At 41.7% G+C, this 12,116-nt stretch overlaps 1 protein-coding gene across 5 annotated transcripts in view; it reads left to right on the forward strand.

Moving 5' to 3' along the window:
* Positions 1 to 12,116, forward strand: part of rapgef4a (Rap guanine nucleotide exchange factor 4a) — a 36,456-nt gene that overhangs the window by 10,265 nt on the left and 14,075 nt on the right. For 4 of the 5 annotated variants that reach the window (XM_020931835.2, XM_055149402.1, XM_055149391.1 and 1 more), the window contains exon 5: positions 3,884 to 3,956. In XM_020931835.2, coding sequence (XP_020787494.2) covers positions 3,884 to 3,956 — 73 coding nt within the window. Of the gene's footprint in view, positions 1 to 3,727; positions 3,740 to 3,883; positions 3,957 to 12,116 lie in introns of all 5 variants that reach the window. The other variant, XM_055149397.1, reaches the window with a different exon arrangement.

The following is a 12,116-nucleotide window of genomic DNA, read 5'->3' on the forward strand; positions in this document are numbered from 1 at the left end:
GGCCACGTGGAGTTTGAACTGAGACAGTAACAGCTGAAGATCATCTAAATATGTCAGATGCTTATTGTATGTGCCAGTACTCTGTAATCACCCATTATGCTGTTAATAGTTATCCACAACCTTTAGTCTAGTGTAAGAAAGGTTAAAGCAGCATATGTCCTGTAGCAGACACGGTGTAAGCACAGTGTAAGCTCCAGATCCAGATGTACTCATTTTGGTCCTCTGAATGTGGAAGTACACATCATAACGCTCTTAAACAGATAGCAATCTTCATTGAATCCCTGTGAAGTATAGGTGTACATAATGACATTTACAGTCCATTCACCAGGGGAAGGCATCTGTGAGATAAAAACCAATAATAAATCAGGTTGACATCTACTACAGATACATAATTAAAGTGACACAGTGGCTTTGTAACGTTTTACAAGATGTCATATTAATATAAATCAGAATGATGTGCATTTATTTGGATATAAAAAAATTATCTTAAACATATACAACTTTCCCATCTCTATGTTGGCAATGCTAATGAATTTTTGAAGATTCTGATCCGAGACCCTTTTTGTAACTCAGAATGTTGGCATCAACACTCTAGCCTCTGGCTGTATGTGTGCCTACAATGATACTGTCATGTCTGCGGTGCTGATGCTGTTCTTCTGTCTTTTTATTTGTATATAAATTGTAAATAGTGAAAATACATTTGACTTTGACAAACTAATACACCACTTTAAAACAGAGTGAACAGAACACCTGTTTACAGTATAGATTTCATTAACAATTGTAAAAACAATGTTTAACATTGAGACTGATCACATGATGGGTCAGGTGACTAGACCTGGGTCTATATATAAAACAGGTGTGAAACTTAACCTTTGTGAAGAAGGGTTAACCCTGAAACGTCACATTGTGGTGTCATTAAAATTAAAATTTGGAAGCTCCAAAGAACAGCAGGGATCTTTTTCTTTTCCATAGGATGTTCATATCTCTGTCTACCAGTAATGAATCCAATGAAACCACAAGAAATGTCAGTTATGCTTTTTCTGTGATGGAACAATTAAAACATGGCCCTCCCTTGCAACTTGAAAACACTGAAAAGAGACCATTTTTATCTTATTATTGGTCTTTTTTAAGTAAACTCTTACAATGTATGATCCACCTATAGCCAAGTAATGTAACTTGCTGACGCATAAATTAACATGTAAACAGCCAAACACAAATTCCTTACACACGTGACACATTTTGATCCTTCTTCTAAATAAAACCCCACCCACATTTCCCATAGGACTCAACCCTTTTTCTCTAAGTGGCCTTCTCTATTCCCTTAAGTGTGAACAATGTCTAAGAAGTGACCCGTTTATTTATGTAGTGTGGCATTGTATTGATCAGCTGAATCATTTAAAGGTCCACATTACACAAAATTTACTCTTGTGAGCTTTAAGCCATGTTAAAATGTTATTCTTTCATCAAAAACATACCTGGAATTCTGTTATGTTTCATTCACACATTTAAGTAACCTTTTATTGTTAGTCTGTCTACATCTCCAAAGCTCAAAATACTCTGCTCCACCTTGTGATGTCATGAAGCAGTAGTTTTACAGTTACAGCTGCCTTTTATCTTTTGTTCAGCAGAGATTGCCAGCTCAGTAGAGATTGTGATTCTAGTGAAGGTGTATGGAGTTTAAAAACACAGTGGAGCATTTTCTGTATTACTACATGACATCACAAGGTGGAACGAAGAATTTTCAGTTTGAGAGAAGAAATATGCAGGGATTGACTGTTAAACATGTGTGAATGAAACAAACACAATTGCAGGTATGTTTGTGATGAGGGAACAACAGCCTAATATGGGTCCCTTAATTTACTATTCTAGTCACATTTTTTACCCTAGCAACCACTTTTGTTTTGAAATGGTCGTAAATAGCATCCTAATGGAGCCACATGTCCCTAAAGGTTTGCTAAAGCGATTAAGTGACTTCAGAGGGGCACAATTGAATAAAAAAAAGACATGGGAGAATATATGACATCATGGAGGCGTGTCTTATTCAGTCCCCTCTGAGTTAAAGAGAAATTGTTTGTCATCGTGATCTTTAATCTGCTTTTCATTGACCTAAAACTACTTACTACTACTCACCTTTCACTTTTCTATATTACATTAAGATGGCCACATTATATTTTATTTATGATCAGGACTCCATGTAGTTCTTGAGAAACTCATGAATATATTAAAGGGCCTATATTACACTATTTTCTGATAATGTTGTTTCCTCATCACAAACATAGATGGTATTTGTGTTCATTCACACATTTTTAACACACACAAATTCTGCATATTCAGACTGAGGTCTTCTGTCAAACAGAAAACACTTGTGAGGTCATGTGGTGATACAGAAAGTGCTCCACTTTCTTTTAAAACATCATAATCTACTAATCTGAAAACTACCACTATATGGTAGTGGAACACAGAATTATGGCTTTTAGAGATATAGACAGACTAATAGTAAAGTGTTACATAAACACAATTCCAGGTATGATTTTGAGAAGGTAACAGCATTATAATATGGCTTAAAGCTCAGAACTGTCAGTTTTGTGTAATATAGGATAATAATGGAGCAATACTGAAAAAAATCCCAGAAATTTAAAAGGGGATGCTGATTATTACAGCTCACAAACAATAGTGAGTGTCAGCTATTGTATCAATTTGTCTTACAATATTGCAAATTGCATGCTTTATCTTGTATCTTGTAATATGTTGGTCCAGTTTACCCTTTTATATCCGTAGCCTTTTCGCAGAACTTTTTTTATTTATATAATAATTTGTGGTGTAATTCCCAGTAATGTCAAACTATCTAAGGCAATATTTCTTTATGGCTCAGTGGCTGTGATTAAATTGCCCTGTTTTTTCCAGTACTGTAAATAAAACTGTGGCATTTAGAAGTGCAATGGCGATGTCTGTTATATAACACTGATGCTACAGCCTTCATACAGTGAGCTGCATGTCCTCAGGCTCTGATTCCTCCATGACTTCCTCTCATATAACATTAAGGACACCATATGGTTTTGGACAATTACAGACTACTGAGCATGGACAGTTCTTATTACCCACTCAATGTAGTTGTCTTGGCATCACTGGAGTAACAGTAGGTCAGTAGAGTTTAAATAAACATTTAAAAATATGCACAATCAAAAAAAGTATTGGCTAAAAGCCAGTTATTCTACTTTCCATCAATCGGCAAATGTCGTAGATTTAATTTGTCAGAAAGTTACATCTAAATATCTGGCCTCTAGTGCAGTTGTTCTTCATATCTGGAAAACCTCATGGTAGTCATGTATAATTAATGAAATGTTTACAAAATCTAAATCCAATTATTTCAAATGGTCAAAAATCATCGGTGTGCTTTTCAATTCAAATGCATACCATTACACCATTAAGTATAAGCGATATTTGATACCAGTATCAATATTGGTGCAATCCTACAATAATTCAGTATAGTAATTATTATGACAGGCCTGTCTTACCCTAATTCAAAGTTTCAATAGTTTGCAAAGTAAATGTTAAATTGAAGATCAAAATTATGCTTAACAGTGAAACTGACTGATTCTCTAATGTGCTCTGGAATCCAAGAAATAACCTCCTAACAGGACCAAACGGGATTTGAACTGGGCCATAATGTCACTAATTAACATGATATCTTATGTAAACATGTTACATGACACAGTATAGACAACAGTATGTATGTTATGTAATTATGTATTCTGTGTATTCTTAAGCAAGTGGAAATGTGCATATTCTATTTGATTTTATGGTAAAAGTAAGTTGCTGCCACAAAATGACTTAACTGTTTTAAATTGCTAATCCATTATATTTGTATTTGTTTCTTTTGTAGAAGTATCATCAGTGCATGGCTGGACTGCTGGCCCCTCCGTACGGTGTGATGGAAAGCGGCTGCAGTGCTGATAGTAAGTCTCTACGGTACATGTGTGCATGAAAACTCTGCTCCTCTGTAGTGTTTTTATTGCCCTTGTTGTTGTAACCTGAGGCGCCGCAAACTTCCTGTTGACTTTAACACGACACGCAGAGCACCCTTTCACTCAAAGTACTCTTTCAGACTGGGTCTTTGAGGTTGTTCAGAAAAAAAATATTAGAAAGCAGACAAGCCACAGTATAAGCAATTATCAGTCACAACATTATTCAGGTGATAATTCCAAAACTTGCAACATACAATGACCATGTACTAAGGGTGTGGAAAAATATTGAAATGTCAAAATATCCATCCATCCATCCATCCATCCATCCATTTTCGTCTGCTTATCCGGGGCCGGGTCGCGGGAGCAGCAGCCTAAGCAGGGACTCCCAGACTTCCTTCACCCCAGACACATCCTCCAGCTCCTCCGGGGGAACCCTGAGGCGTTCCCATGCCAGCCGAGAGACATAGTCCCTCCAGTGTGTCCTGGGTCTTAACCGGGGCCTCCTCCCAGTGGGACATGCCCAGAACACTTCCCGAAGGAGGCGCCCAGGAGGCATCCGGAACAGATGCCCGAGCCACCTCAACTGGCTCCTCTCGACGTGGAGGAGCAGCGGCTCTACTCCGAGCTCCTCCCGTGTGACTGAGCTCCTCACCCTATCTCTAAGGGAGCGCCCAGCCACCCTGCGGAGGAAACTCATTTAGAGCGCTTGTATCCGCGATCTCGTCCTTTCGGTCACTACTCAGAGCTCATGACCATAGGTGAGAGTAGGAACGAAGACTGACCGGTAAAACGAGAGCTTCGCCTTTCGGCTCAACTCCCTTTTCACCACAACGGTCCGATACAGCGACCGCATCACTGCCGAAGCTGCACCGATCCGCCTGTCAATCTCACGTTCTGTCCTCCCCTCACTCGTGAACAAGACCCCGAGATACTTGAACTCCTCCACTTGAGGCAGGGACTCTCCACCCACCCGGAGAGGGCAAGCCACCTTTTTCTGGTCGAGAACCATGGCCTCAGACTTAGAGGAGCTGATCCTCATCCCAGCCGCTTCACACTCGGCTGCAAACCGCCCCAGTGTACATTGCAGGTCCTGGTTCGATGAAGCGAACAGGACAACATTGTCTGCAAAGAGCAGGGATGAAATCCTGTGGCCCCCAAACCGGACCCCCTTCAGCCACTGACTGCACCTAGAAATTCTGTCCATAAACACAATGAACAGAACCGGTGACAAAGGGCAGCCCTGGTGGAGTCCAACATGCACCGAGAACAGGTCTGACTTACTGCCGGCAATGCAAAAACAGCTCCTGCTCCGGTCATACAGGGACCGGACAGCCCTTAGCAAAGGGCCCTGGACCCCATACTCCCAGAGCACCCCCCACAGGACACCACGAGGGACACGGTCGAATACCTTCTCCAGATCCACAAAACACATGTGGACTGGTTGGGCAAAGTCCCATGAACCCTCGAGCACCCGATGGAGAGTGTAGAGCTGGTCCAGTGTTCCACGGCCAGGACGAAAACCACACTGCTCCTCCTGGATCCCCCAATAGTTGGAACACACCCTCCGGTCCCCCTTCTTATACAGAGGGACCACCACCCCGGTTTGCCAGTCCAAGGGTACTGTCCCCGACCACCACGCGATGTTGAAGAGGCGTGTCAGCCAAGACAGCCCTGCAACATCCAGAGACTTAAGGTACTCAGGACGGATCTCATCCAACCCCGGAGCCTTGCCACCAAGGAGCTTGCCAACCACCTCAGTGACTTCAGCCAGGGTGATGGATGAGTCCGCCTCCGAGTCCCCAGTCTCGGCTATCTCCTCGGAAGACGTGACGATGGGATTGAGGAGATCCTCAAAGTATTCCTTCCACCGCCAGACAACGTCCCCAATCGAGGTCAACAGCTCTCCCCCCGCACTGTAAACAGTGTTGGTGAAGAACTGCTTCCCCCTCCTGAGGCACCGGACGGTTTGCCAGAATCTCTTTGAGGCCGTCCAATAGTCCTTCTCCATGGCCTCCCCGAACTCCTCCCAGCTTCGAGTTTTTGCCTCCGCGACCACACGGGCTGCAGCACGCTTGGCCCGCCAGTACCCGTCAGCTGCTTCAGGAGCCCCCCGAGCCAGCAAGGCCCGATAGGACTCCTTCTTCAGCTTGACAGCATCCCTTACTTCCGGTGTCCACCACCGGGTTCGGGGATTGCCGCCGCGACAGCCACCACAGACCTTACGCCCACAGCTCCGAGCAGCTGCATCGACAATAGAGGCTGAGAATGAAGCCCACTCGGACTCCATATCTCCAGCCTCCCCCAGAATCCGGGAGAAGTCCTCCCGGAGGTGCGAGTTGACAGTCCCTCTGACAGAGGGCTCCGCCAGACGTTCCCAACAGACCCTCACTATACGCTTGGGCCTGCCAGGTCTTTCCGGCTTCCTCCTCCGCCAGCGAACCCAACTCACAACCAGGTGGTGATCAGTTGACAGCTCAGCCCCTCTCTTCACCCGAGTGTGACACGCGGCCGGAGGTCAGATGACACGACTACAAAGTCGATCATCGACCTCCGGCCTAGGGTGTCCTGGTGCCATGTGCACTTATGGACACCCTTGTGCTTGAACATGGTGTTTGTTATGGACAAACTGTGACTAGCACAGAAGTCCAATAACAAAACACCACTTCGGTTCAGATCAGGGAGGCCGTTCCTCTCAATCACCCATCTACAAGTGTCACTGTCGTTGCCCACATGGGCGTTGAAGTCCCCCAGGAGAACAACGGAGTCCCCGGTCGGTGCACTGTCTTGTACCCCTCCCAGGGACTCCAAGAAGGCCGGGTACTCAGCACTGCTGTTCGGCCCATAGGCCGACACCACAGTGAGAGACCTGTCCCCGACCCAAAGGCGCAGGGATGCGACCCTCTCGTTCACCAGGGTGAACTCCAACACACAGTGGCTGAGCTGTGGGGCAATGAGCAGGCCCACACCAGCCCGCCGCCGCTCCCCGCGGCCAACGCCAGAGTAATGGAGAGTCCAGCCCCTCTCAAGGAGTTGTGTTCCAGAGCCCAAACTGTGCGTGGAGGTGAGGCCGACTATATCTAGTCGGTAACGCTCAACCTCCCGCACAAGATCAGGCTCCTTCCCCTCCAGCGAGGTGACATTCCATGTCCCCAGAGCTAGTCTCCATGTCCGAAGATCCGGTCGCCGAGGCCCCCGCCGTCGACTGCTGCCTAGATCTCTCTGCACCGGCCCCATATGGATCCTCCCACGGGTGGTGGGCCCACGTGAGGACGGCCCCATGTCGCTCCTTCGGGCTAAGCCCGGCCGGGCCCCGTGGGGGAAGGCCCGGCCACCAGGCGCTCGCTAACGAGCACCCACCCCAGGCCTGGCTCCACAGTGAGGCCCAGGTGACGCCAATCCGGGCGACGTCGCTGGCCTCTGAGAGGACATCATCATATAGGGCTTCTGAACCGTTCTTCGTCTGACCCGTCCCCCCGGACCTGTTTGCCTTGGGTGACCCCATGAAGCCCCCGACAACATAGCTCACTTTATCATTCGGGCACTCAAACCCCTCCACCACGATAAGGTGACGGTTCAAGGAGGGGTCATGTCAAAATATCATGATACTAAATTTGGTGATACAGTATCACTATCATGGGCTGCTGTATCGATATATATCGCCAACAGTATTTTTTGTATCTTTGTGCAAGACAGTTTTGTTGCTTATTTAGTGAAAATAAAGGTTTTGATGATTAAAATTGATGTATTTCTTATTAAATTTGCACAAGTAGTGGTTTAACAAAAAAAAAGTGGCTTAAATGTTAGGAATGTAACACTAACTGAAATATTGTGATATCGTATCGTCAAAAGTCAGACAATAATATCGTGGACCATCACAGAATTACAAGTAGTGCAGCGATATAGGGACAAAAACAAAGGGAACTACATAGACCATGATCCTTTGCTCCATTTCAGTGCCAATTACATGAAGAAATAATTGTTACAAGCACTTTTAAATCTTAATTTTTTGGATTATGACAGAAGCAATATCTTGCATTTTAAAAGGAAAAAGTAACATTCACAATTTTGTTTGTTTGTTTGTCTCCACAAAATATCACAATAAATATTGAACCATGAGATTCAGATCGTGAAAATATCATACAGAAAGATTTGGATGTTACATCCCTATTAAATGTATTTGATTCTTAAAAACAGCAACATATCACGAGTGTCATGTCCAATATATCGAGTATTCCGTGTTTTGCCATATCGTGATAATATCGTATTGTGAGTCATATATTGTATCGAATCATGAGGGACCCTGATTCCCAGCCCTGCCATGTATGTTGTATGTTGTTATGCCTTACGTCTTCAGCATAACTTGTCTCCTTTGCCGCTGTGCAGTAGGTTCTGGACTCTTATCTCCCTCCTCTATTGTAGACAGATGTGTGTTTTTTCTGTTGCAAGTTAACTCAATATTGACTTAAATATTGGGAACACTTAAATGGCTGCGAAGGCATGTACCATAAACATGATGTACAGCTGAGAATACGGTGAGTCTGACGTTTGCTGGGATCACTGTGGGAAGTTCCGTGACTATACAAGGACAGATTTATTATAAGTCACATAATTCCCAGTGACACATTCCTTCAGATCTGCTGATATTTTCAAGAAATTCCCTTGGAGTTATGAACATACAATCTCATTGCGTCACATGCAATCTTACTGGTATATAAATAAATCTTACTGTCATATTGTGTTCCTTCCACTGACTGTTGGAATCATTACTGACTGTAGTTAATCACAATCTCAAGTGTTAAGCATAGACTGTATATAAATAAAAATGGACTAAGGGAGTATTACATTCAGCTCCAGTCAAATGAAGCTCATAACGCTATAGCGCTTACAGGTGTGAATATGCAGCCAAGCCACATATTGGAAATAGGAATTTATCTACAGACAAAATAGTGAAACAAATACACCATGAGCACGTAGAGTGGGTAAATACAAAAAATGTAAGACCAAAATAATGAGGCTTACTGCAGCAATTACAGAGAGAGGGGACCATTTTTAGATGTAAAGTGAATTGGAGCCAAAAGTCGATGGAGCAGAAAGCGCCCCCCTCTTATTTGGAACGTGGTGGCTAATGGGTTCACTATGTTCATTTATATATACAGTCTATGGTATTAAGCCAATTAGAATGTTATTTTAGCTATTATTTATTTTTTATATTTAGAAATAGAAATGACAAACTAATATAACAGTCACACTTCATGTTTCCACAGGTCAGTACTACAGGGTTAACCATTTTATGCAGAATAAGACAGAATATTTAGTTGTTTGTGAAAGAAATTATGATAGTTCATAGCTTTTGCTAATTGTGTGCATTCAAAAAGCGATTTACTACATGTCTATCAAACTTTGTTCTAAGTTTGTTGGTTAGTGGTTTACAACAATTTTCATCTCAGACAATTACAAGTACTTTTTGAAGCTATTACACCTAGAATATATTTTATGCAAATCCCATTGATGTTTTAAAAGCACATTTTGCAGTTGCCACATTTTATATTTTCCTATGAAGTCAGCAGTCTGAGTGGATGTCTGCTGCTTGAGCACGTTCTGCTGTTAGTATTCCTGTCTCTGAGTGATGAATATGTAAGAGTGAGTCTGTAATGTACAGTAGTGCTCTTGAGGGATTTACAGTGCTCTGCTCTCACCCAGAATCACACACATCAAGCGGCTGGGGGCCACACTTCTCTGTACAGACATGAATTAATCATGATTTAAAACGCTTTTTTAGTTACAAAAACACTGCTCTTTGACAGGGCGTCAGTGTTAACAGCAAGGGCCTTTTATTTTTATTTATTTATTTTTTTACATCAGTTGGAAATGCAGTACTACTATGATCTATTTAAAAGCGATGTAACCTAACAATTCAGGCTCATTAACCGATAGTCCTGTAGATGTGAATGGATGTGACATGTCATCACAGGGGCCACCTCAGCGGCATCACATACACATCAAGTACATTACTTTTGTTTTATGTAATCAAATTTGTGTTGGTGTGTGTGTTCGGGGGAAAATGGGGGGGGGGAGTTGTTGTTTTGTATTTGTTGTGGGTGTTGCTTTATGTTTTTGTGTTTTGTTTTTATGTTGATTATTGTAATTTGTTAAATGTTGATTATTGTATTTTGTTAAGGTTATATTCTGTTGTCCTTAATTTAAAAAAAAAAGTACTAGGAGTGCCGATGCCTGATATCAACTGATAGACGTGCAGAGACTGAAAACCGCTTATGTTATGTGTTAAGTTATGTGTGTAAATGTTTTATTTATCCCTCTAGTAACTGGAGAAATACTTGTAAAAACATGAAACCTTTTGTGCCATGACCAATAAATAGTCTTATTACATCAATGCATATGTCGAACCAGGATATTGGCTGAACCAATATTTAGAAGCTGATATCCGATCCAGAAAATTCAGATATATCAGATACAGGTATCGGACTGGTGCATCCCAAGTACAGCAGTAAACAAGCTCAGATTCCCACACAGCATTTAAAGTGATTTAGTCTCTTATCTCATGCAGCAAAATATTTCATAAACTGGCCAATCGCCTCCAGACTAAACTTTGTTATGGATGGAGAGTTGCTCATTAGTGCTTTCTATAAACACATGAAAATCTTGGCTGATATGAAGCTCTTATCGGCAGGAGGTCTCGGACATTTTCAACATCATTGCAGGAAATAAGATGATGACTGCACGCTCATTTTAATAGTTGACTTCTGATTTCACAAACGCCCATCTCTGTGTCTTTCCCTGTATTTATGTCTGCAGATATGCTTTGGTAGAAAGGCATCTGTTTGGCTTTTGTGTACAGCATTACTATAAATAACCCTGAAATATTATTTGAGGAGACTCTGCTTTAGGGCTGGGACTCACAGATTCTATACAATACAAGATACATGGCTCATGATACGATATTATCATGATATGGCGATACATGCAAGAATCAATATATAGCACTAGATACTCTCTGATATGTTGTTGTTTTTTAAGAACCAAATACATTTTAGTGACAATATTTCTTTGTTAAATCATTATCTGTGCAAATTTAATTTGAAATGCATTTATTTTAATCATCAGAACAGTGAATTTGTCAATATATATCATTATTTCAGTGTTTTGGCACACCCTACTCTGCATTACTACAAATAAGGCCAGTTATATAATTTGTTTTCAACCATTTCAACCATAAAGACATTGCTTCAATTCACTGTATTGAGAAGAGCGTGTAAGTGAAACCTATAGGCTGTATTTCTTTTCTCATGTTTAGTTTGAATTTTGCTCTGTATCTAAGAATTGCTCCAGAGTTTCTGGCCTGCAGCTCTGAAAATGACTGAGCTGCATTGACACTTTATGTGGTGTGACCTGGAAGGAACTGTACAAATATTTATTTTTCTGAGAATTAACCTCAACTATTCTATCAGAAAGAATAGTGAAGCAAGATTTAAGGTTTGTCTTATTCTACTATCAATGGAGGAGTTGGAACATTATTTACTTTTATGATGGCATTTTTGTCAGTTTTAAAGGTGCACTGCGTAACATTTTTAGTGGAGGGCCCATGACCTGCTTGTCTCCATGGGAAATGTTATTGCTTTGTTTAGAATGTTCCACAGTATAGATTAAATGTATCTATCATGAGAGAGACAAGCAGGTTACAGCTACGTTACAATTCAGATCTGTGGAGAGTCTCCTCTGTTTACAGAAGGAATTTTTGTATTTATATTTTTGAGCAATAGAAACACGCATAATGAATTAAGATAAATGCTAGATGGAAATATTTATATCATACCAGGGAAGATTCCAGGGAAAACACCAACATCTCCATGTAGACAAGTCATAAGACAAGTTGCGTAGTGCACCTTTAAACAATAACAGGCAGATTGATTGATTCAGAAGGGAAACTCACACATGACAATATATTATAATAACAAAGAGCAACAGTATACTATACATGGTATTGAGAAATTCAAAATAAGTAGCAAAAATAGCAATAGATTGGTGTCAAATAAAACATAATTACATAAACGTACAAGTAAAAGTAATAAAATATAAATATATAGTCAGAGGTGGGACCAAGTTGTTGTTTTGCAAGTCTCAAGTAAGTCTCGT

This window comes from Boleophthalmus pectinirostris, unplaced genomic scaffold (assembly GCF_026225935.1).
Source record: "Boleophthalmus pectinirostris isolate CB_2022bp ecotype Guang Dong unplaced genomic scaffold, ASM2622593v1 HiC_scaffold_1, whole genome shotgun sequence".
NCBI classification, from domain to species: domain Eukaryota; kingdom Metazoa; phylum Chordata; class Actinopteri; order Gobiiformes; family Gobiidae; genus Boleophthalmus; species Boleophthalmus pectinirostris.